General features: G+C 41.7%; 1 protein-coding gene across 1 annotated transcript; it reads left to right on the top strand.

Moving 5' to 3' along the window:
- The first annotated feature begins 8653 nt into the window (after positions 1-8653).
- LOC149474316 (proteinase-activated receptor 3-like) lies at positions 8654-25185 on the top strand. The gene is made up of 2 exons (XM_089653607.1): positions 8654-8824; positions 23956-25185. The coding sequence occupies exons 1-2, from the start codon at positions 8749-8751 to the stop codon at positions 24969-24971; spliced, it is 1092 nt and encodes a 363-aa protein (XP_089509733.1). The 5' UTR covers positions 8654-8748; the 3' UTR covers positions 24972-25185.
- Positions 25186-27404: the final 2219 nt, after the last annotated feature.

Here is a 27404-nt window from a genome sequence, read left to right as displayed (position 1 = left end):
ATGATGGTGACCCTTGGTAAGGCAGTGGATGGTGACAGTAGTGCAAAGGTTGGTGACAGTTATTTAGGCAGTGGATGGTGACAGTAGTGCAAAGGATGGTGACAGCAAGGCAGTACATGGTGCCAGTTGGTAGTGCAGAGGATGGTGACAGCAAGGCAGTACAGTGGATGGTGACAGTTGGTAGTGCAGAGGATGGTGACATTTAGTAGTGCAGTGGATGGTGACAGTTAGTAAGACAGTAGTGCAGAGGATGGTGACAATTGGCAGTACAAAGGATAGTGACAGTTGGCAGTGCAGAGGATGGTAACAATAGTGTAAAGGATGGTAACAATAGTGTAGAGCCTGTTGACATTTAGTAGTGCAGTGGATGGTGACATTTAGTAGTGCAGTGGATGGTGACATTTAGTAGAGAAGTGGATGGTGACAGTTATTTAGGCAGTGGATGGTGACACTTAGTAAGGCAGCAGTGCAGAGGATGGTGGCAGTTGGCAAGGCAGTGGATGGTGGCATTTAGTATTGCAGTGGATGGTGGCATTTAGTAGTGCAGTGGATGGTGACATTTAGTAGTGCAGTGGATGATGACAGTTATTAAGGCAGTGGATGGTGACAGTTAGTAAGGCAGTAGTGCAGAGAATAGTAAGTTAGCCGTGCAGTGTATGGTGACAATAAGGCAGTGGATGGTGACAGTAGTGCAGAGGATGGTGACAATAAGGCAGTGCATGGTGACATTTAGTAGTGCAGTGGATGGTGACAGTTTCCAGGGCAGTGGATGGTGACAGTTTCCAGGGCAGTGGATGGTGACAGTTGGTAAGGCAGAGGATAGTGACAGTTGGTAAGGCAGTGGATGGTGACAGTAGTGCAGAGGATGGTGACAGTTGGTAGTGCAGAGGATGGTGACAGTTGGTAGTGCAGCTCAATTGAAAAACAAACTGAAATCTTGGGGGAAGTAAACAAAAAAAAAACCTAAAATAATGTGGTTGCATAGGTGTGCGCACCCATTTATAACCGGGGATGTAGCTATGTTCAGAATCAAGCAATCACTTTCAAAATCATGTTAAATATTAGTCAGTACAAACCTGCCATCATTTAAAGTGCCTCTGATTAACCCCAAATGAAGTTCAGCTGTTCTAGTAGGTCTTTCCTGACATTTTCTTAGTTGCATCCTATAGCAAAAGCCATGGTCCGCCAAGAACTTCCAAAGCATCAGGGGGATCTCAATGTTAAAAGGTATCAGTCATTAAAAGAGTTTCCAAGGCATTAGATATACCAAGGAACACAGTGAAGACAGTCATCATCAAGTGGAGAAAATATGGCGCAACAGTGACATTACCAAGAACTGGATGTCCCTCCAGAATTGATGAAAAGACGAGAAGAAAACTGGTCTGGGAGGTTGCCAAGAGGCCTACAGCAACATTAATGGAACTGCAGGAATATCTGGCAAGTACTGGCTATGTGGTACATGTGAGTGGCAAGACGGAAGCCTTTTCTTCCAAAGAAAAACATCCAAGCCCAGCTAAATTTTGCAAAAACACATCTGAAGTCTCTCAAAAGCATGTGAGAAAATGTGTTATGGTCTGATGAAACCATGGTTGAACTTTTTGTCAAGGTAGAGGGAATTATCAACAGTTCCAAATACCAGTCAATATTGGCACAAAACCTTCAGGCTTCTGCTAGAAAGCTGAACATGAAGAGGAACTTCGTCTTTCACCAGAAGAAGATCAAAGTTTTGGAATGGCCCAGCCAGAGCCCAGACCTGAATCCGATCAAAGATCTGTGGGGTGATCTGAAGAGGGATGTGTACAGGAGATGCCCTCACAATCTGACAGATTTGGAGTGTTTTTTCAAGGAAGAGTGGGAAAATATTGCCAAGTCAAGATGTGTCATGCTGATAGACTCATACCCAAAAAGTGCTGTAATCAAATTAAAAGGTGCTTCAACAAAGTATTAGTTTAAGGGTTTGTACACTTATGCAACCATATTATTTTACGATGTGAACCCCAGAAATCAAAAAGAAATGGAAGGCGAAAAGAAGAAAAATAGGCAGAAATACTTAAATGAAGTGGAGTTGTCAAGATTAACACAAGAAAAATTAGAGGCCCTCGAGAGATTGCCCTGGAAGAAATTACCTTGGCCCTGAAAAATACAGCTGCAGGAAAGAGCCCTGGCCCGGATGGATACACTGTGGGATATTTAAAAAAATTTAAAGATCTCCTTGTCCCTAAAATGTGTGGTCCTATGAACGCAATAGGTGAGGGGCTGGAAATGAGTGAAGTCTTTGCAGGCACATATAACGAATATACTTAAGGGAAAGACAGCACACAGTGTGCCAGCTATATCTGCGCCAGTCATATCTTTATTAAACATTGATACCAAATTGTATGCTAAGGTATTGGCAATCAGAATGAAGGAGCTGATGCTGGAATGGATACACCTGGATCAGGTAGGGTTCATTCCAGGAAGAGAAGGTAGGGACAATGGTCTGAGATCATTGCTCCTCTTACAAAGGGTAAAAAGAGAGAAATTGCCGACAATATTCCTGTTGATAGATGCCGAAAAGGCTTTTGACAGGGTCAATTGGGGATTTATGTTTGATACATTAGAGGTCTTAGGAATAAGGCCTAAAATGTTACGGTGGATAAAAGGGCTTTACAATGGTCCATCAGCGGGGGTTAAGGTCAATGGATTCCTTTCATTTCTTTAAAATGTATAATGGTACCAGACAAGAATGTCCACTCTCTCTCCTTTTGTTATTTGTGCTGTCCTTGGAACCTGTCCTGGCGAGGATAAGAAAGTGTATAGATATATCATGAATAAAAATAGGGGAAGTCAAATATAAGGTGGCAGCATACACGGACGACATGTTGTTTTACATTGTAAATCCTAGAATAACATTGCCTAACTTAATGAGATTGTTAAATTAGTACGGTGAGCTGTCAAATTTGAAAATAAGTCCTGCAAAATCAGAGATTTTAAACATCAATTTACCAAAACCACAGGAGCTGAGTCTTCAAAAAGTTTACATTCACTTGGAGGGGAAAGGAAATAGGCTACCTGAGAATAAAAGTAACTCCTTCAATAAAAGGCCTATATCAGGCGAATTATATCCCATTAATAAATGAAATAAAGGATGAGCTGAGGAGACTGTCAAAAGGTGGAGCTTCTTGGATAAGTCGTATAAATCTCGTAAAGATGGTGACAGTACCAAAAGTCCTGTATAAGTTTCACATGCTACCAGTACACCTTCCAGGATCATTTTTTAGGATAATTAAGAAGATGATACTCAAGTTTATTTGGGCAAATAAGAAACCGAGAATTAGGTATGAGGTATTGTGTAGGGCAAAAGGGAATGAGGGCCTGGGTATGCCCAATATGAAGAAATACTATCTAGCGGTGATACTATCACGTACAATAGACTGGACATTTAATGCACAAGGGAAAGGTTGGGTGAATATGCAAGGGATTTTGAGTAGGGCACAGTTAAGGAAGATAGTGTGAGTACCACATAAATTTTGCATATTAGATGTGAATATCAGCTCACTGACAAAGATAGTTTTAAATGTTTGGGATAGGTTGTATAAGCAAAAAGTATGGAAATATAACTCACGTATGACTCCCCTGGTGGGGAATAGTGTTCCCCCCAAGGAAGGATAACATTTCTAGGAAATGGCTTAAAGATAAAAATGCACGTTTGAAGGATATATTGAACAAAGGGAAATTGCACACTTTTTTAGATTTAAAGAAGAAAGATGATTTATTTTTCACATTAGATGAGTGGCAATTAAGTCACTTTGTTTCAATGCTCCCACAACCATTGAGGACTGAGGAGGATCTGTATCCATTTGATAAACTTGTAAACATAACTACAGTTCCTAGACAAATAATCTCTAGGATCTATAGGATTCTTATGGACATGGAGAGTACCGATCCCCTTCAGTTCTTGGGAAAATGGGAACAGGAGCTTGGAACAGAAATGAATGAACAGCAAAGGAATAAAATATTCAAATTAACACATGGGGTGATGAATGAGTACAGTCAAAATGAATTACGAATGTCTGGTGAGATGGTATATTACACCGAGTAAGGCACATAAACAACAAGCAGATGTTTCACCGTTGTGTTGGAGAGGTTGTGGGGAAAAGGGAACAATGGGACACGTATGGTGGAACTGCCCGAATATAGAGGATTATTGGCAGGGAATAATACAATTTTTATCCAGGAAATATGTGGGATTATGGTACAGAGAGATCCATGGATGTGTTTGTTTTATAAACTCGAGCCTTCAATAAATGTGTTTAAGACTAGGGTACTATATCATTTAATCAGTGTGGCTAAGGGCTTGACAAGTTTTGGCAAGCCTCAGAGCCACCAAGAATAAATGATTTGGATAAACATAGTGGAAAATATTTATAGGATGGAGGAATTATATCATATTGAGGTGGGCAAAATAGATACATTTAGGAAAACTTGGGGTAGTTGGTTAGATTTTTAAATATCTAAAAAATATCTGGAATTAGTTGGACTCTAGGTGAAAAACATTGAGGAAGTCTTACAGAGATCCTGAGAGAAAGAATGGATGTAGGCGTATAGATATGGATAGAGAATCATGAGAGAGGATAGAACGCAAGTAATAGGATGTGGACTGGGGTATGTGGAAGGTGGGAGGGTGGAAGGAAGGGTGGGGAAGGGGAAAATGTGTTGCAAAGGGAACTTATGTATTGGTGATGTGCTTGTGATTTGTATTTCCTTCTTATTTTTTATGTATTAGGTGTTGTTTTTTGTACCAGAAAAATTCAATAAATAAAATTAATAAATACATTTTGAAGTACTTTCACACAACATTTGTCAAGTCATTGAATGTAACGAGAATTTTCGGATGAAAGTTTAGTGTCAGAGGTTAGGTGTTTTGACGCAGACATGTAGCTTCCTCACTTTGCTCACTGTATCAGCTCCTAATGCTGCTTGATAAAGACCTGAGCGTAGCCCAAAAGCCATTGAGGATACTTTATTTAAAAGGTTGCAAAGTTCCACAAGCTCAGTTACCTTCTCTTGGAGCTTCAACTCGCCAAAGCGAATACCCACCTACCTGGCCTCGGTTACCGCCAGTGAATCCACATAATGCCAGTTTGGATAGTACCTCGAGTATGACTTGACACTGGAATCATAAGATAGGTGTGTCTCTTGTAAAAATACCACATCTATAGAATGTTGGTGTACTTCCCTCAGTATCTTATGTCTTTTGGTCGGAGAATTTAGACCTTACACATTATAAGTCATAAAAGTAATCAAACTCATGTCTATTTACTATTCCTCTTCACCTCTACATTTCCATTTACAGGTAGGGAGACGTAGGCTGTTTGAATCATGGACAACAACCCTTCCACAAACTCTCCACACCCGACTGCTTCCCTCACTTCCCCCCCTCCCCATCCCTTGCCCAACTTACTCCTAAGAACCCCCTGGCCTATATATTGCCCTGGAATCTGACGTGAGAATCCCCCACTAGTAATTCCTATTTTGGGCTATGGCTCTGAGCAAGCACACCTATCCTGACCCCCCTCAGCATGGGTGTGTTTTTTTTTTTTTTCCATTTTGTGTCCTTATAAGCCTCCAGATGTCCCACTGTTTTTAACATGTCTTACTTGGGCTTCTTCAAGAAAACCAGATGGGGAAGGAGACCCAACTCCCCAGCCCAAAAGGCAATGCTAAAAATTGGCTTCCCCTTCCTCACCCCTCCTCTCATCCCCCGAACCCACCTCTGGCTATCTTCTCCTTTGATTTACTTGCTGCCATTTCTCATTTCTTAACTCCGCTCTTTCATTAAACACCTCTGACCACCCCATAATATCCACATTCTGCAGTTCTAGTTTTTCACAAAAGTCTCTTAGTTCTTTTAGAAATCTCACCCTTGCCGATTTCCCATCTTTCCACCCGATCAGGCATGCCGGAAACCCTCAGTTATACCAAACTCTTTTCTTTCTCATCTGATCCAATAACGGTTTCAACGCTCTTCTTCTGGATAGAGTCTCCGAAGCTACATCCGCAAAAACTTGCAAATTTGTTTCTCTGAGTTTTATTTCGGGAGTCTCACGCATATTTTTCCATATTCTCTCTTTCCTCGTAATAATGGAAGCGGACAATCACATCTCTTGGAAGTCCTAATGTAATTCCTGGTGGACGTCTAATTCTATGTACTCTCTCAATTTTTAAAGGGTCTGTGTCTGATCTTCCTATCAAAGGGTTAAGCACACTCCTTATTTTTTCCCACAGGTCCTCTTCTCTTGTATCTTCTGGTAGACCCCAAACCCTTAAATTACTTCTCCTCTCTCTGTTCTTTTGGTCCTTTAATTTATATGATAGCTTCCTCTGTTCCCTTTTCATCTCTTCTACTTGCATTTCTAATTTAATAATCTGCTGCGCCTTTCCATTTTCCCTTCTACTTCTTTCACTCTTGATAACATTCATCCCAGATCCTCATGAATCGCCGCAATTTAATTTTTCATGGAAAGTTCCAATTTTGCAAACATTTCCGCCATCTCGGTTTTTGTAGGAATTTGAGATATAGCTCCCTGTTGATCCGCCACATTTTGCTCTATCACATTGTCAGTATTTATAGATTCATTTGTCAAATTTCTGTCCCGCATTAAAAAATGACAGTCTAGTTTGTTCCCCGTCATACTTTCTGCTTCTTTCCTGTTGTTTCTCAGGGCCTTGTATCTCTGAACTTTTTTTCTGTATTGGCATGTATTTCTTAATTGTACTCATATTTGCGTTCGATTGCGGGCTTTGTACACCTCATCCCTTAACAGATCTATTCTTCATGTTGATTGAGCTTATCTGCTGGTTATCTGTTCACTGCTCACGTGCAATATTATCACACCTATGTGAAGCCCCTCCTCCTAGTTGTTCTGTCACATATACAGTCCTGGATAACTTTAAGCGGATATGCAATATTATCACCCAGCACCTTAATCTTCTGACCACCCAGTCCCACCTCTCATGTATACATTTTACTGTTAACAGAAACAAAGCAATAATGGCGTAAGAATCCTGCCGTTGCCCATGCCAACTCATTACCACCATCCGAACCTGGTACACTGGCTCCATTCCTGTATGTGCTCTTCTGTCCTTTGCAGAGTCTCTTGGCCCTGTATACAGAATCACCCTGGGGGGGATCTCAACGGGAAATCAATCTGTCCAAAGTGTCCTGTGCTTACAGGTGTCTCAGGGTCTCATGCTCTTTCAAGTATGATTTGAGTCAGCAAACTCTCCTGGGATCCCTCCAAAGTCAGTCCTCCCTGGGGATTTCTCCTTCCTCCTCATTTCTCCACACTCCACCAACAGGCACTCCAGGGTCCTGGGGTCCGTCTCTCCACTGTGCTGCTCCTCAGGTAGGGCTCACCATGACCGCCTCTCAGCCTCCACCTCCACGCAGGTGTCCCTCACTGCCCCGGCTCTGTTCCTGGCTCTCAGGCACCTCTCACCACCCCGGCCAGCAGGACCGGAAACGCTCTGGGAGTCAAGCGCAGGAGCGCAGCGAGAGACGCCATGGGCACACCCACAGCACCGACCATCAGGATCAGGTAGGGTCTGGTTGTGGGGTGTCGAGCGGTGTCTAATTAGGCAGCCTCCATAGAGCTGGCATCTGGATCTCCTTCACCTCACAGGCTCATACATTTTTTTTATTTATTTATTTTTTCTTACGAGTAATGGCAGCGATCAGTGACTCACAGCGGGACTGCGGTGGGCATTGTGACACTGGGTGGAACTGACTTGGTGTCACTGATATCCCCAGTGACAACAATACAGTGATCAGTGCTAACAAAAAGCACTGACACTGTACTAATGGCACTGGGCAGGGAGGGGTTAACATCTGGGGCAATCAAAGGGTTTGCTGTTTCACTGTGTGCTGTGTGTGTGCTGCTATGCAAAGCCATACAAAGCAGTGTGCAGGAGCTGACAGGGGAGAGATCTGTGTTTATACACAGGTCTCTCCCCCATCGGATATACTCGGCAATCACCGGGCGCTGGTAAGTAATCACCAGCCGGGACCCAGTGATTGACAGCCAAGGCCGTGAATGGCAGTATATACACGTGATTTTGTGCACCCATGCCGCCCTGTAGCAGTATTTCTGCTATAAAGCAGCGCAGAAGCGGTGTAGTTGAAGCAGATAAAGTTACTTTTTTTTTTTTTTTGCTGGCTAGCTGGAAAAAGTGTTCTGGGGACTCCCTTTGTAAAATCATGTAAATCTTTGGTGCCCAGTGGAGTTCCTAGCTGTGTTTACAAATGTCTGTAACACATTAGTCCCCTGTTGTGGCCTCTCACCTTGTAACTTGCTACAAAGTGGCACTGGACTGGAGCTTAATTTTTTATTATAAAATGTACAAAAACTATACTGTTGCTATATGCAGTATATACAGTAAAATTACATGTGAGCAATTTATCTATGCAGACTTGTAAAGTTTCTGAAAAGTCCACTTTAAAGTGTTCTGGAAACAATATTTGTGTGGAAACAGCTTTGCAATGAATTTTGTTGACATAGACGATATTTTAATTACACACAGCAGGCTCTCACTGCAACATTCTGACCACAAAAGGATGGTAGAGGAGGTGCTTTCTTAGCTTCAGTTTTGTGTAATGTATACATCATACTACAACACTTCTGCTCTGGTGATAGATGTATCCTGTTATTGAAACAGACGATTTCAGCAAGAGCAGACGTAGAGAGCCGTGCTGAAGCAAAGGGCAGAATGTCTTTACGGGTTTTATATACTGCTGTGATCCTCTTCACTCTTTTTAGCATCTCCAATGCTTCCTGCGGGAAAGGTAACTATTAATGGGATCTATTAATGTGAGGTATTTTTGTGTAAAGCTATAGATGGAAAGACATGCTACAAAACGTGGATTGACAAATCTCCAACTGTGGATTTTGTATTTTGACGCCCTGCCACCTTGCCAAATACCTGAACAATGCCTGCAGGCATAGTTTGGACAACACTTTTCCATCCACCTCCATCAATTTTTCAATAGAGGAATGTCATGTTGGAGGCAACCGTCGGGGCCACCCACTGAGTGAATTTTGTCTGGTTCAGAAACTGGTCAAAATTCGCTCTGTGTAGGTCCAGCCTAAATTAATTGGTAGTGATCTCTGAGGAGTTTACTGTACATGAATCAGGACAAAAGCTCATCAGACAAAAGTGCATAGTCTGAACATCTGTAGCTTGATCCGGTAAGTATAAAGTATTTCTGATTGCATTGTTTGAATTACTGACTTTTTTTTAACTTTGGTACTGTGGCTGTTGCTATTGGGAATTGTTTACTAGGTACGGCTGGTATTGGGGTAATTGTTTACACTGCATAGTGGTCACACTGCATATTGGATGTAGCGTTCGAGTAGTCAGGGTTCATGCAAAACTTCTAATGCAGTTGCATTTAGACCTGCTGAATGGATCAAACTGACTTAAGCTTTGCAAACATGACTCAAATTTCCAGGCTGAACTAGAGAAATAATACCTTGTATGGCCAGCTTTACAGCCATGCTTCTTGCTAAGCACCACTATTTATTGCTCCCAGCAGGTCCATCTTTATGTTAGCATTTTCTCCCTGCCACATTCTTTTTTGTCCATTATGGCTTTATTTAACAGGTAGAGAAGAGTTAAGCATGCTATACACTAGTAGATTTTTGAGAAAATTTGTATGAAAAATCTCAATACATTAGTGGGCTTGAAAAATGTTTGAAAGTAGTTAAAAAATTATTTGCTTTTAGAAATCGATTTTGGAGCTAGTAGAGTTTACAGAATGAAAACCACATACACTTTTAGAAATTTGTTGATTTTACCCCATTTAACATTTAGATACATTTTCATAAAACAAAACATTTTGAACATAGTTCTACTAGTTTATAGCTAACTTTACATTTTGTGTTGGAACACATAGCTTAAGTTTTCTGGAAATACCATGGGCATGAAGTCATCCAGCCCCTTCTTGCAATTTTTAACCACTTGCCTACCAGGCACTTTACCCTTCCTGCCCAGGTCAATTTTCAGCTTTCAGTGCTGTTGCACTTTGAATGACAATTGCGTGGTCATGCAACATTGTACCCATATGAAATTTTTATCATTTTTTTCACACAAATAGAGCTTTCTTTTGGTGGTATTTAATTGCCACTGGGGTTTTTATTTTTTTGCACTATAAACAAAAAAGAGCAAAAAATATGGAAAAAAAAGTTTTTCTTTGTTTCTATTATAACATTTTTCAAACAGGTAATTTTTCTCCTTCACTGATGTGCATTGATGAGGCAGCACTGGTGGGCACTGATGAGGTGGCATGGATAGGTAATACTCTTGGGCACTGATAGGCAGCACTGATGAGACAGCACTAGTGGGCATTGATGAGGAGGCACTTATGATGCTGCACTGATATGCAGCAATGATGGGCACTGATAGGCAGTACTGATGGGCAGCACTGTGAGTGGCACTGCTGGGCACTGATGAGTGGCACTGCTGGGCACTGATGATCAAGGTAGATCTGCTCTGTGACATTTGCCGGTTATCAGCAGTACTTTCCTCTTGCTGTGAGAGCGTGAGGAAAGTGTTCCTGATAACTGTATTTACTTTGTGATCTGCTGTGTCATTGGACACAGCTGGTCACGTGGTAAAAGGCCGCTGTGATTGGCCTTTTACCTATTCATGTGATCAGCTGTGTCCGTAGGACACAGCGATCATTGACAGCACTGGTGCGCGCCACTGGGGGTGTGTTCTGGGAGGACATCATATGACACGCTCCCAGAACTGGACAACTGTACTGTAGCCGTTTTTCGACTATAGCACGGTGGTAAAGTGGTTAAGACACATGAGATAACAAAATGTAACTACTTTCAATGGTAATTAGCAGGTCAACAGAAAATGGGGCAGAACTATATGACAAAACATAAACAAGGGGGTATAAACAGGAAAGGAAGGAAGGATGAGGAGAACCTGAGTTTGTAGCTGTGACTAGCAGACACACTGAAAAAGCTAGATCACCATTGTGAACTAAGAGTATGCAATGATGGCTACGGTTAAGTCATGTAGAAATGTTATCCGTGAGCTGTGTATTTTGTAGTGGTTATTAAGTGGAACCAACGCTGGATCACGTATAGCCCCGGCTGTGGTGTTGTTCGCTACAGCACAAACCGAACAGCGGGTCCCAGTCAATGATTTATGGACCGGACTTGCTGATTGGATAAGTGGATAACAAAAGTGAGCCCTGTGTTGGTAAACACCACAGGACTTTCTACAGACAGCAGTGATGTGTCCGTTTTTCTCCCTGCAAAGCATATTCAACACTATCTATACTGCCAAACTATGAAACTGTATTGATGGCAGCTATGCTAGGCCTTGACTGACTAGATGTGCACTGTCCATAGAAATTAAGGAAATAGGAGACAGGAACAAGGGGGACTTGCAAGATGGTTTTATGGGAGGGGCAGTCCTCTATGTTCTTTTGTTGGCTATTGTAGGAGCCCTTTAAGAATCATTGCTTCTTTGGTTCATTAGTAACAACAGTTTAAGTAAGCCAACATGCAGTATAGGTGTGGTATAGGTACAGTATACTGAACAATGGGCTCTCACCAGTGTCTGTGGTGCAGCTGTGAACTCTTACTGTAGAAAGGGGGGCCCTCAATCCACAGAATGCCTCCAGAGATTCAGCAGTCTGTGATGCGCTGCCTCGGGTATCTCATCTGGTCTAGCCTTAGCAGTCTGGTCAGTATGCAGCAGATGTGCTCACATCTGTTTCCTTGGCCCCAAAAGGAAGACTTTCTTAGAGCAGTTTGTAAAAAACTATTCCATAACTCCTCTCAGTGTTTTATGGAAACTTTAGTGTAAAGCAGGGGTGTCAAACTGGCGGCCCTCCAGCTGTTGCGAAACTAAAAGTCTTATCACTCCTCTGCCTTTGGGAGTCATGCTTGTAACTGTCAATCTTGCAATGCCTCATGGGACTTGTAGTTTGGCAACAGCTGGAGCGCCGTCAGGTTGACATCCATGGTGTAAAGGGTTAATAAGATCCACAATATGGCTTACTTCTTGAACTTCAAATTTCATGATCCTCAGCATTCTGCATAGGAATCCATAGGCTTTTTTAGCTATTGTTCTCCTTTTACTGGCTGGAGGGGATAGTGCAACACAACAGCAGAACGTGAAAGTAAATGATTGTAAAGAGGGAAATGTCTCCTTCTTCATGTTACTGTAGTCCAGCACCTGGCTACACATGTGAAAGGAAAAACCTTGAGTTCGTAGGAAAAAGATAACAAAAGTCATATAAAGCTTTAAGCATTTTACAGCTGGGGGACCCTATGACTAATGTTATCCTTACTGTTTGTATTGCTCAGTTGAATTGCTTGGGCACATAGCAATCTGTTTCCACTATTAGAAATGAGCTACTGCTTAGGGTTTGTTCATAATGTTCATTGAATGGCCAAGCTAAATGGGAGTTCGACCAAGCTGAACCTTTAGCTGCAGCAGAAGGTGAAACATTGAACAGCAGTATTACTACCACTAAATGGTAATTAAGAAGCTAGTGGGAACAGAGTAAAAAACAGTGTGGAGGCCATAAAAAAAAACCCATCCTCTTCCAATTCCATATTAGACCTTTCAGGTTTCGTATGAATTTTAAGGGGGGACCCTACACAAATAACAAGAAAAATGTGTGTTCTCCCCCAGACTGACAGCAGACCCTTGTGCAGCCCTCCTCATGATATATTCTAGGCCACATGCCCTCAACATGGGGAGGGGACCCCCCTGGCACTACACCTTGTCCCCATCTTGATGAGGGCAAAGGCCTCTTCCCCACAAACCTTGGCACAGTGGTTGTGGGGGTGAACTCCAGAGGAGATCTTATTGGAATCTAAAAGCCCCCTTCAAAAATTAGTTGTCCCTCAGATACCCTTCAACGTGAATGAGTAAGGTGTACATAAATGGAAAATAAAGACACACACTTTTTGAAAAGTCCTCCATTAACTACTTGCCCTCCAAAGGATTTACCCCCCTTAAAGACCAGGCCTTTTTTTGCTATTTGGCGCTGCACTATTTCAACAGGTAATTGTGCGGTCATGCAATGCTGTACCCAAACGAAATTTATGTCCTTTTTTCACACAAATAGAGCTTTCTTTCAGTGGTATTTGATCACCTGTGTGCTTTTTGTTCTTTGGTAAAAAAAATCCCAATAAGTGTATATTGATTGGTTTGTGTGAAAGTTATAGCGTCTACAAACTATGGTATAGATCAGGGGTGGGCAACTGTGGCCCTCCAGCTGTTGGTGAACTACAAGTCCCATCATGCCTCTGCCTTTGGGAGTCATGCTTGTAACTGTCAGTTTTGCAATGCCTCATGGGACTTGTAGTTCTACAACAGCTGGAGGGCCACAGTTGCCCACCCCTGGTATAGATAATGGAATTCATAGAGCTTTTACTTTCTGACTGCCTATCACATTTCTTGAGGTGCTAAAATACCAGAACAGTACAAACACCCCCAAATGACCCCTTTTCGGAAAGTAGACACCCTACGCTATCTGCTGAGAGGCATATTGAGTCCATGGAAGATTTATTTTTTTACCACAGGTTTTTAGGAAATGACAAACTTTTTTTTTTTTACACAAAGTTGTCACTTAAATGATATATTGCTCACACAAGCCATGGGTATATGTGGAATTACACCCCAAAATACATTCTGCTACTTCTACCGAGTATGGAGATACCACATGTGTGAGATTTTTTTGGGAGCCTAGCCACATACAGGAGCCTGAATTCCAATTACCACTTTGAAAGCCTGAAGGTTTCACTTCCTAACTAAGTATAACAGTTTTGGAGGCCCTGAAATGCCAGGATAGCGCGAAATGCCCCAAAATTACCCCTTTTTAGAAAGTAGACACCCCAAGGAATTTAAAAAGAGGCATGGTGAGTATTTTACAGATTTCACAAGGTTTCGAAATGTAAAAAAAGAAAAGGAAAAATATGTTTTTGTTTTCTTTCTTCACTTTCCAAAAACTTATGGCAACAAACGAGATCTGCAAAATACTCACAATGTTTCTTATCAAATTATTTGGGGTGTCTACTTTCCAAAAAGGGGTCATTTGGGGGGGTTTGGTGCTATCTTGGCCTTTCAGGGCCTCCGGAACTGTGATAGGTAGTTGAAAGTAGGTAGGTGGTCTTTTTCCTGTTCCTTGGGGGCCCCCTCAAGATACCAACGGTCACACCTGGACACAGCTACGAGATCTCGGAAAGTGAATGCACTCAAATCACCTCAGTTGCGATTGCAAACACTTCAGTTTTATTGGCATAACATCAGGGTTATTATACTGTAGTCTTTAGGCAAACACACCCTCAGACCTTCCAATCAAATACATGTACATTGTTTTACCTTAACTCAACAATTATTTGTATGAGGTTTGCATTTTCACTCTTCTGCTTTATCTATCATACCATATCTGCTCTATCGCCCAGACCATGGCTATAATCTGACCTAACACCCAAGTTGTGGTTAAAACTTTTCAGAAGTGAGAGTAAACCTTATCTGCTTTTTTGTAAGGTTTGCAAAAACACTAATTTCTACATGAAGCTGACATAGACAGTTTTGTTAGTGTGCACATATCTCATATATGTATATTAAACTAGCATCTTGTATTAGTGTATACAAAATGGATTCAGTTATATTCCATTTAATCCTTTCAGTAGTCAGGAAGTGTTATCAGGAAATAAAGCCCTTTAAAAGCCTGGAAGTGCTTATTGGATTTTGGGGTCCTATACTTGGCTAGACTGTCAAAGTCTTTCACATGTGGTATCCCCATACTCAGGAGAAGTAGCAGAATGTCTTTTGGGGAGTAATTCTACATATACCCATGGCATGTGTGAGAAAAACACTATTTAAGTGACAATTTTGTGTAAAAAAAATATAAATATTTTGTCATTTTCCAAAAACTTGTGGTAAAAAAATTTATTCTATTGGCTCAACATGCCTCTCAGCAAATAGCATGGGATGTCTACTTTCCAAAAAGGGGTCATTTTGAGGGGTGGGTGCATTTTATGCCCAGCATTAGAAGTTTGCCACACATCACTTCTAACCCAAGGCTTTTCTGACACTTATTGTGCAGTATTTTTTCTAGGAAATTACTTTGAACCCCTAAACATTATACATTTTTTTTAAAGCAGACACCCTAGTGAATAAAATGGTGGGTGCTGCAATTTTTTATGTCACATAGTACTCGCGTAGTGATTTTTCAAATGCAAATGTTTTGAAAAAAATACACTTTTTTAATTTTAATGCACAAAAACACAATATATTGGTCAATTATTTGGTAACTTATAAATGATAATGCTATGCTATGAGTAAATAGATACCAAACATGACATGTTTTAAAAAAACTGCACATGCCCTGTGCAATGGTGACAAACTGCATACGTTTTTAATATCCATAGGCAACACTTTAAAAGCCTTTACAAGCTATAATTTTAGATTTACAGAGGAGGTTTAGTGCTAGAATTACTGCCCTTGATCTGACATTCGTGGCGATACCTAACATGTATGGTGCAATTACTGTTTACATGCTGGCACGGTGTCCGCTCTTGCGGTTGCAGGTGCGCGAGCATGGGGGGGGGGGGTACTTTTTTTTTCTGTTATTTTAATTTTTTAATTATTTGTACACTGTCCCTTCTGTTTAATTATTTATTTTTTTTAGCACTTTTCATGCTATCACAGGGAATTCAAATATCCTTTATAACTTCAATGGGCATTGTCATGTATTCTTTTTTGAGACATCTGGGGTCTATCAGACTCTAGATATCTCCTCTGCCCTTACATTATCTAACCTCACCAAGATCTGTGTGATCAGATGCTTTCCCAATTTACAAATGGTGCTGTTTATATCCTGTGAAACTGAAGTGATAAAATGCTTGTAGCTTCCGATTTCTTAGACTATAGAGATGATTGGTACCGTTCCGGTCTCCAATCAGCTCTATGGTCAGCTGGCAGAAACACTGGCTGCATTCTCAGGTTCCCCCGATGGCATGGGACTGCCCAAGAAGGCCGTGGAAGGCAGTGGGGGAGGGGGGGCATTGTCTCCCACTGATTGTAAAAGCAATCTTGCAGCTAATTAGCCACTAGGATTGCTTTTACATGAAAGCCCATCGCCAGCTGAAAACAAACGAAAGCAGGATGATGTACCGTACTGTCGCTGGTCCTTGTTGGGTGTATATGCTATGTTCTTTTCTTTTTATGCAGCCTGTGGGCTGAATGAAAAAAAGAGAAGACATCTCTGCCAGAAAAGTGTGTGGTTTGCCCACCATTAGAATATACCTCCCTGCATCCACCCACTTCTAATGGTGGGCACACATGAAATGTGCCAACAATTGTAACAAAATATATATGCCGAAGCATAGGGGCCATCCACCCACTGGCCAACCCAGGCCCCCATGCTTCAACATATATGCTGTTTTTTTTAACTGTGGATTAAAAATCTCATCCAACAGCACTGCACACTCCTACTTATGTATATTCTGGGAGAAAGACCCTGTTGCTGTCAGAATAAACAAGTCAGTGCTGCAGTTGAATGACATTCCTGCAAAGAAAACAACAATGGTTAACAATAAACAGTAACAGTAACTCAATAAAACAAATTTTTTATTGAAATATCTCTGCCAGAAAAAGTGTATGGTATGCCCACCATTAGAATATACCTCCCTGCATCCACCCACTTCTAATGGTGGAAACACATGAAATGTGCCAACAAATATTATAAAATATATATGCCAAAGCATAAGGGCCATCCACCCACTGGCCACCCCAGGCTCCCATGTTTCAGCATATATGCTCTTTTTTTTAACTGCGGATGAAAAATCTCATCCAACAGCACTGCACACACCTATTTATGTGTATTCTGAGAGCAAGACCCTGTTGCTGTCAGAATAAACAAGTCGGCGCTGCAGTTGAATGACATTCCTGCAAAGAAAACAGGAATGGTTAAAAATTAAACAGTAAAAATTTAACAGTAGAACAGTAACAACAACAACAACAAAACTACAACTATTTTTGTTTTTTAAAATTTTTAATTTTTTTTTAGAATTTGTACTTTTTATTTTTTTTTCTTTACTTTTTTTTTTAAAACTTTAACTTTTTAAAACAGATTGTAGGGTCTCTCCAAATGCAATAGCCAGTTTCCTGACTACCTAACATCTTTCGAGACCCTGTGTAAATATGTGCCCTGAACTGTGCCATGCTGTGCCCTATACTATGATGAGTGTGTTGACAATATTACACTATATTTGATTTACATTTCTTGAAGGGTCTGATTTTTATATTGTAAAGAATTTCTGAAAGAGGACTGCACTGAGTCAAGAATTGATTTAAAGTATCCAACTATTCAGGCCTTGCTGTTTTTTAACATTCAGTTCCCACTGACATCACACTGTTATCAAGTAATCATTGCCAGCTTTGCTCACTGATGCTGATACTTAGATGGGAATTTCTTCCAGCACTTCTTTGACTACTGTATACTAATTTTGTCCAGATTGATACTAATAAAGTGCATGTTAACATGCACACTTGTGTGTTCATTCATCCCCTATTGCCCGATATCAGCTGACATCACAGAGGCGCTCCAGGCTCTGGAAGGATTCTGACCATATTGTCGGGATCCACCCAGCTGCCTGGTGGACAGCTGGCTCTGGCTTTCAGCTAACTGCTGATTGCTGAAGCCAGCTGTTCCCACCTCCTCTCCAGCCTGGAACTCCAGTAAGCACTGGAGGGGCAGAGCAGAGAGTAGTGTCAGTCACTGGTCTCCGTTATGAGAAGACCCAGAACTGAGCGATCAGCGGTCATGTGCTTGTTCAGTTCTCAGTCTTAGAGCCAACATGGGACAGCTGCAGCATCAGTGTGATGCTGACGCATTAAGGTGAGTATGTGAGAATTAATTCACCCATATGTAAGGTTACGTATGATCCACTTGAAGTGGTTGTAAACCGCAGACATGAAATATGAACAAATCATATCCTTCTATAGTGTGTACTTCTCTCAATTAGGAGCACTAAGTGTCATTTTGTCTGCTGCCTCATTCTTCTGCTATCAGCATGAATTACTTCTGGCAAGTTTTCCTAACACCAAGGGAAAAAAGGTGATAGGAGAGGGAGCTCTAGCACACAGCCAGTGATTGACAGCCTCAACTCTGTTCCTGTGTGCTGTGTGGAGGGAGGTTTGTCTCTTCCTTCCAATCAGCTCTCAGAGCTCTACTTGCTGAGCTCTGCAGTGTGTCATTTCAGCTCTCAAACCAATATTTTCTGAAAGCTCAGTCAAGCTCAATAAATTCTGCATTTGAACAGATGTAGAGAAGAAAGGACTAAGGATAAACAGTTATCTTTTCTATCTATCTTAACTTATGTAGAAGGATTTGTTTAATTTCCATGTACCACCTGATGCCAGTCACTTCACTGGGTATACGCCAGGGGCAGACTGACCATTTGGAAACTCGGGTACTGCCCGAGGTCCCGGGGTCAATAGGGGGCCCCATGAGATGCCCCTGGTACCTTTTTCATAGGCTTTTTTGAGTTTGGGTAAGGACACAGGGGCCCCATGATCCTCTATTGCCCGGGGGCCCCATGACTTGTCAGTCCGCCCCTGGTATACGCAAAGGGTTTACAATCACTTTAACATTTTGTAGATCCATAGAAGGGTAGACACTCACAATTATGTCTCAAAGGAGAAAAGGAAATCGTACCTGTCTCCAAAGATGTTAACTGGTTCACACACTGGACCAAATTACCATTGAACCGTTTTCTGTTATATAGTAGCATATGTGTAAATACCACCAATGAACCTAGTAATAGCCAAAACAATATTGAGACACCTTAATTTCTTATTCCTTTAGTAAGCTGGCCATACATGGGCTGAACAAGAGAAATCTATAGATTCAAATTCACCCATCCACGCTAAACAGTATTGATGGATGAATGTCCTGCTGCCTGCCTGCATGTAAAAGCATCTGATAAGACTTAGCAGTTATTCAGCCAACTTTTTCCTCCCAGCTCCTTTGATTTCTCCATCGATGTTTGTGTGCTACAGTAGATGATGCTGGCAGGGTCACTCACGACTTGAACTTAGGCCGATTCACAGGATTCCTATGAAATTTAAGTTGTATATGGCCAGCTTAAATGTTCCATTGTGTCTTGTTCATCATTCACTTAGGTGTTTTGTCCACGTGTTTTAGCAGTCATTAAGTCATTAAGTCATTAAGCTGACTGCTGATTAGATGCTGTAGGTTAGATCACTTTGATTATTATTATTAGAATTCCTGTCTAGTTTTTACTACTATCTGGGGCACCCTCACAGATTTATCCTCACTTCCTGTCCCGCTGATTATTTAAGACAGGAAGTAAAGCAAACTCTACAGTAGCGACACAGACAGAAATAAACATTATTTTCTTTTGTAGGGAAGGCTAGAACCCACCTCAGATATATATTTTTGTCTGTGTCCCTGTTGCAGTTTTTTCCTCACCTCCTGTCTGGTGAAACCATTTTCAGCAGGACAGGCGAGGTAGGGTAAATCTCTTTAGGGCTTCGTTTTACGCTTGATTCAAAATGTGGCATTTGAGATGTCAATCAAAGCGCCTCTCACTAAATAAAATTGTTACTGTATAGTCCTGGTCACGCGGTTGCGTTTAGTTTGGTTTGTTCCAAAACGTATACCCCATGTCCCTTTCTTGGAGCTTCAAAACACCTCCAAAGCCTCCATAAAAGTCTATGACAATGCCTGATAACAGCACCTGAAGCTTTTGAGTGACTTTTATTCATAGTTAGCTTTGCTTTGGAGGTATGAGATAACCCAGGATGCACTGGGAAACTAATAAGCGAACCAGAAAGACATCAGCAGTGACTTCTGGCTCATGTGTATATATTCTGGTTTGCAGCAAGGAGTAGCAGGAAGTTAACTACTTGCCAACCACAGATAGCCGAATGACGGCTACACTGCGGCTGGCCAGTTCTGGGAGGGCCTCATATGACGTCCTCCCAGAACGCACTCTCCTGCGCACCCCCGTGGCGCGCACCCGGTGATCGCTGTGTCCTATGGACACAGCTGATCACGTGATGTGGTAAAAGGCCAATCACAGCGGCCTTTTACCACATGATCAGCCGTTTCCAATGACACGCTGATCACCAGGAAATGCAATTGACGATTATCAGCTGCACTTTCCTCACGCTGTCAGAGTATGAGGAAAGTACTGCCGAGAACCGGCAGTTGTCAGAGCAGGGATCGGCACCGATCATCAGGGCACTGATGATCAGTGCCCTGATGATCGGTGCCCCCCAGTGCCACCCACTAGTTCCACCCCCCTGTGCCACCCAGCAGTGCACCCCCCTGTGCCACCCAGCTGTGGCGCCAGTCAGTGCCCAGCTGTGGCGCCAGTCAGTGCCCAACTGTGGCGCCAGTCAGTGCCGACCCATCAGTGCCGCCTATCAGTGCCCATCAGTGCTGTCTCATCAACGCACATCAGTAAAGGAGAAAAATTACCTGTTTGCAAAAAATTTGAAAAAAAAAGTTTTTGTTTCTATTATAAAATTTTTAAATTTTTTTGTTTATAGCGCAAAAAGTAAAGTGCCCAGCGATGATTAAATACCACCAAAAGAAAGCTCTATTTGTGAGAAAAAAATGATAAAAATTTCATATGGGTACAATCTTGTATGTCCATGTAATTGTTAATCAAAGTGCGACAGCGCTGAAAGCTGAAAATTTTGCCTGGTAAAGAAGGGGGTATATGTGCCCGGTAGGCAAGTGGTTAAGCAGGGTCTGTACTGGAGCGGAGAAACTAGTGGATAACACACATGATGTGCAACATGGGAATGCTATAGCAGAAGCTGAATGGGGACAGGAAAAAAAGGCCTGACCGGCCAAGGATCAGCAGAGCTGGGGGACCAGAGCAAGGAAAACTAGCAGATGCAACATGTGGTGCACACCACGGGAGCAATATAGCAGGAGGCAAGAAGGAGGGACGAGGATCAGCAAACCAGAAGATCCCCACCCTGTGAAGAATTGCTACTGCTACAATCTGGGTGCTGGGCTTTCTCTCCCCTCCAGGTTCTTCCTCCTGTAATTGCCACGCTCCTCGATCTGGACTGTCACATCGGACTGAGCAGGATTTGTTTACCTGCCCCCTTCCCACATTCTTTGCTGGGAGATGGGGGCCAGGTAAGCCAATCCTGCCCAGTCCGATATGACAGTTCAGGTCGAGAAGCGTGGCAATGACAGGAGGTAGAACCTGGAGGCGATATAGAGCCCAGCGCTATCTGATAGGCATTGCATCTCTATTGTGAGTCTCTGCAGCTGCTATCCCACACCCCTGTACCTCTCCCTGCCAGCCAATTGTTAAAAGCAGGTTCCCCCAGGCTCCTCCTCTTCTTGACACCTCACAGTTCAGGAGAGGCCTGGGGGAAGCTGCTTTTTCACATCCCACAGACATCTGCAGCAGCATTGTATGTGAGGTCTGTATGTGAGGGAAGGAGGATTAAACTTTGCGGGGGGAAGGGAGGTGGAGTAACATATTTGTGCTGGATAGGACAGTATGTGTGCTAGGAGGGGGAGATAGAAGTGGATTAGTGGTAGGAGGAGGGGTTTGGGGGGGTGATATGTGGGAGGAGGGAGTTAAGATTTTTTTTTTTCTAGAACATAAAAATTTAAAATTTGGGTGGGGGGGGGGGGGTGAGTGCTGTGGGGAGATTGTGGGGGGAAGGAGCTAGGAGAGGTTTATGCTGGGAGGTGGGCTTTTATGGGGGGTTATTGAGAGAGGAGCATTTGTGCTAGGAAGGAAAGCTTTTGGGGGGGGGGATACAGTATGTGTTAGGAATTGTGATTTGAGGGGAGGTTATGTACTAAGGGGGGAGTTTGGGGGGATTTGTGCTGGAAATGAGGAAGAGGAACTTGTGCTGGAAGGTAAGATGAGGGACGTTTTGTTCTGGGAGGGGGAATTCTGGGGGTGATGGGGGGTAAGGTTTGTTCTAGGAGGTTTAATTTTTGGTGGAGAGGATGTGTGCTGGGGCAGAATTGAGGGTGTGCTAGGAAGGGTAATTTAGGGGGATTTGTGCTAGGAGGGGGGATTTGGGGGTGAGATTTATGCTAGTAGGCATGCTGAGGGGCATATTCGCTCAGAGGGGAAATTTGAGGAGTAGAGGTTTTGTGCTAGGAGGAGGGGATATGGGGAAGGAGAGGATTTGAGGGCGGATGGGGGGGGACATAGATTTATGCAGGGTTGGGGATTTCAATGAGGGGGTGGAATTTTGTATTGGGAGGAGGGGGATTTTTTATTTTGGAGAATTTGGCTTTCAAAGGCAATTCATGCTTAGGGGGTAAGCATGCACAATAGAGCTCAAATTTTCAGGGGGGGGGGGGGGGAGATTTTTGGCTGTGAAAATGGCAAAGAAAAATGGCATATTTTTATGAGAAAGTGCTGTGCTATTGGTAAAAAAAAGACACATCTGCACATTTGCCATACAATAGTGCCATACCGGAAATGCAAACATTTTGTTTTCAATGTCCATGTACATCTTCAGCAAATGTTGAACGGAACAGGCTTTTATAAACACAGTAGAAAAAAAGTTGTAAACGATCAGTTTACCAAAAAAAGTAACTACAGGTATGCAATCTTTTGTTAGTAATACTCCTTGGTCTTTGAATGCTTAAAGGATAACTAAAGGCAAATCTTTTTTTTTTTTTTTTTTGGGGGGAGGGGGGGGATTTGCCTTTAGTAACATTTTAAGCATTCAAATACAAAGGAGTACTATTGGATATCACTGTCTGTGCCCTCATTAAGGAGATTCACCCTCTCTATTTGTCCTGTTTACCATTATCCTTCAAAGTAAAGAAAGTCCCAAAATTTGGGTTGTCCCCAGAAAAGTAATAGGGGGGAAATCTTCCAATGGAGACACTAGTTCTTGTGACCTGGGGATCCCTGAAGAATTCCCTTAATTTGCAGGGATTTCCTCTCACTTCCTGTTTGACTATGGGACAGGAAGTGAAGGGAAATCTCCAAAATGAGACACAGATATAGGAAAAAAAATTGACAGGGTATAACTCTCCCTCACTCTATCCAAATTGGAAAAAAAATGTTTTGCCTATAGTTCTACTTTAAAAGATAACTAAACCCAAAAATAAAAATAAAATATATTGTGGCTTACCCATCCTTAGATGTGGTGGATGCTAAGTTTTTAATTTTTCAAGCTAATAACATTTTCAGCAGATGAAAAAAAATTCTGTTGATTTTGCTAGAAATGCAGTGCCCTTGTCCATTCCTGTACTCTGATGCAAAAACAAGCAACGTTATCTTTCTTCTGTAAATTACTAATATCCCCACCCCTGCAATGTAATTGAGATAAACAAAGGCAGACATGTATTTGAAGTCCAGCCTTGGTGACAACCATGGCTCCTTCTATAGAAATAGTGGAGAAGCGAACATAGCCAGTCAGGGATAGGAAATGTGTTATTCACAGGCGCAGGATCATCAAGTGAAAATAAAGGAAAGAATGAGTGCAGCTACTTCAATTGAGGACTGGTATGCTGCGATATAATAAACTATTGTGTTTAGGTTTAGATACACTAAACCAAGGTGGAGCAAGGACACACAGTAATTATTTTCCTATGATAGCTTGGGTGGGGGTGTATATTTAGGAGACATAATCTGAGTGATGGTCAAAGTTGAGAAATCCTGTAATGTAGAAATTCAGGCTTGGGTTTAGGTGTTCCCAGAATAACCGTTTAGTAACAAGCAGATAGTTTTACGTTAAGGTTTAATCTGGTGCTCTTAACGAAATGGATGAAAAATAAAAGCCATAGACAGCCTATGCACCATACTTGTATTGTCATAATAATTTCTTATGTTTACCTGGAGTGTACCTTTAAGAAAAGTCACCAGTATTCATTGATTTTGATCTTTTTTTATTCTACAGTTGGGAAAACATCAAGAATTTTACGCCCCAAAAATTGTAGTTCTCTGGTATTAGATGATGACCTTCAGTACTATCTAAAGTTTCCTGTCACTGTCCTTGTCGTGCCATCCTTCTATGTAGTCATATTCCTCTTGGGACTTCCAGCTAATGGGATTGCGTTCTGGGTACTTCTCTTTAGATCAAAGAAGATGCCATCTACATTTCTACTAATTAACCTGGCAGCTGCAGACTTGTTGTTTATGTTGGCATTGCCTTTTAAATTTGTTTATCACTTCCTTGGAAACAACTGGATTTTTGGAGAAACCCTTTGTCGGATAGTCACTGCGGTGTTCTATGGGAATATGTACTGCTCTGTGTTCTTTCTCATGACCATCAGCATTGATCGATACTTTGCTCTGGTCCATCCCTTTCTGGCCAGGAGTCTACGTGGTTGGAGAAGTTTTGCATCTGTCTCTAGTGGAATCTGGTTGGTCGTGATGGCTGGTGTCTCAATATTCCTTATTGTCCCCCAGTCAAAAACATATAACAATCCAAATTTGACAACCTGCCATGAAGTCTGGGTAATTTGTGATGGTTACGAATGGTACACTATATATTTTCTTGTGCTCTTCATCGTGGGATTTGCCATTCCTTTAATTGTTATTTTGCTTTGTTATGTGTCAATTTTGATCACTTTGTCAAAGAATAAGGAATCTCACAGTCAGGTGATAAGACTGATAATTCTAGTGGTTGTCGTATTCATCTTCTGCTTTACCCCCAGTAATATTTTGCTTATTTTTCATTACGTGGTAACAGACCGGGATTGTCACAACCAACTGTACATCTGGTACATGGTGGCATTATGTTTGACATCATTCAACAGTTGTATCGATCCATTCATATACTATTACATGTCAGAGGACTTCCGGACAATGGTAAAAAATACTTTTCACTGGAACAGCAGTGAAAACAGTGAGTCAGTAGAGTGCACGAAAAAAACTAAACTGACTTCAGAGATGGCCAGAATAAGTACCTAAACTATGCCTATCACATGAGCTATGTTTATACCACATCTCATAATACTGACCACATATATAAAATATGCATTTACTTTTTGGACAAATATTGAAATATATTTTTCTTTTTGTACATTGATAAATTATATTTTTCTTCTTGATCAATTTAAAATTTTATTTTTATTATTTTTCCTTCAAGGATATGTACTGACAATAAAACTGCATTCAATTCAAATGGCTGTTTCTTGTCTCATGAACAACAGACTATAATATTTGTATGAAATATCAATGTTATACATTTGCTTGTTGTCTGTGGGGTGTGTAAGCTTTTCAAATAGTTATTAAATATGTCAGTGCAATGAGAATAGTGGACAAACTGGGGAGTAGTAATCCAAAGCTATAAAGGAGCTCTTAGTTGATTAAACTTGGCAGATTATGAGTTATGCACAGTTTTCTAGCTGTTCCCTGTTAGGATGGACTGTCCTTTTGGAAATTAAGTCTGGTATACATGTTGTTTTTTTTTTTTTCATTCAACACAGAGGGTTGAACTAAAAAAATTTTGAGGAAGTCACTGTATTAACTATGCGATGTTAGCACAGTGATCTCCCCACTAATTTGACAGAAACCGGTCATGAAATCAGTTTCTGTTGAATAAGCAGCTGTACACACGCAGAAAGTCAGGCTGTTTCTACTGTAACGGCTGATTTCAGTTGATCTTTGGTGTGTGGGGCTTAAAGGAGAAGGACAGCCAAAGCTCTTTTGGTTGTACTTCTCCTGTGGATCACAGGAGTGCAATTAATTCTGCACTCCTGTGACCTGTTTTCAGCTGACAGCGGGATGGAAGCCCGCTGTCGGCTGATGTCAGCCGATCCAGGCTGGGGAAAGACCCAGATTTTAAAATGAAGATCCACCCCAGAGTTTGGAGCGGCACCTGGCTCAGCCTCTCAGCTATCTGCTGAGAGCCTTAGCCAGTTGCTCCCTTCCCCTCCACAGCCCTGCACGCCAGTGAGTGTGGGGGGTGTAATGGCTATTTTGGGCCTATAATAATTTTTTAACATTATTGTGAACTTCTGATAGGGGTCTAAGTCTCAGTTCCTGCAACGTATTTTTCATCACCTCAACACCCCCCTTTTTGAAGCTTTCCTGTAGAGGTTTATAGCAGTATGGCCACCTGGCTGAACAAGCCCTGGAGTTGTCATTTCTAACACCTCCTAGGGAGTATTGTCATAGATATTCCTGCTGGAACTGGCTTCAAAGGAAGTATGCTTCACTGGACATTGGCCTATCATAAATTCCATCTGGTGAGCTACAGTTGGCCAATATCTTTCACAAGTCACAGAGCCCCCCTTTGAACAGAAATGGCAAAATACTGGAACTTATTGAAGGGTGTGCCTTTACATGGAATGGAGGGGGGGGGGTCATTGCCCATTTTCTCCCCTTTTCTCTTTTGAAGCCCAGTCATCAAGATGTCTACGTAACGTATAATTCTATGTTTCTTTTCTGTAACTTTCTTTCCTGTAGTCATCTCTTTGTATTGGTAAGATTCTATATTTGCATTGTAATATTACTGCTTTTAAAGTTATACCGGCTACATTATATTTTGTTATATTTGATTAATAGCAAGCTTCTTTTCTGTGTAAATAAATTAGATCTTTATTTTTTGCACAGTTGTTATCATTTGATATTAACTTCATTGGTAATAGCCTCATCAGGATTGGCTAAATTCCTGTATAGACAAAAGGTTGTAATCACTTATTACATTTATAATCAAGGGAATAAGTGCAGTAGCAAAACCGCCAAAACAGGGGGCAGAGCAGAAAGCAGTGACTGAGAGTCACTGCTCTCTGCTCAGAGAGGTGGTGAGAATACAGCGATCAGCGTTCAAGTGAATTCTCACACTTAGAGCTGGCGAGGGACAGATGCAGCATCAGACCGATGCTGCATCCACCTAGGTAAGTATAAATGGAGGGGAAAAAAAGCCCATATACTTATTTTAAGAGCATATTTATGAGACCGTGAATGTGACTCTGACTGAACATTCACCAATGGTAAATTAATCACTGTCATTTAACACACACACCAGGAAACTTTACCTGCAGTGAAAGCTAGGTGAATACTATATTCACTTTATTATAAAAAAAAGCATATTTAAGCACAAAAGTAAACATTTTATATGTTGCAGCTTATCAGCTCTTAAAGTGTAATTCAACCTTAACCCTAACTACTCTTAAAACTGTCCCCATACCCCTCCGAACACCTATGCTAACCAACCTGAGAAAGAAAGATGTATATACCTGTCAAATCAAGGTGCTGTGGTCTGATCATGTGTCATCCAGCGCTGATTCAGGGGAGTGAAGGGAGAATCAACAACGAATGGGCTATTGAAGTCTATGGGTGATATCACCACTGCAAGCTTTACTAACCATTGTCAGAGCACTCTCTCTCCTCTTCCCT

This window comes from Staurois parvus, unplaced genomic scaffold, assembly GCF_062004578.1.
Source record: "Staurois parvus isolate SC_StPar_1 unplaced genomic scaffold, SC_StPar_1.0 ptg000006l, whole genome shotgun sequence".
Lineage (NCBI taxonomy): Eukaryota > Metazoa > Chordata > Amphibia > Anura > Ranidae > Staurois > Staurois parvus.
This window is presented reverse-complemented; position numbering and strand designations above follow the sequence as displayed.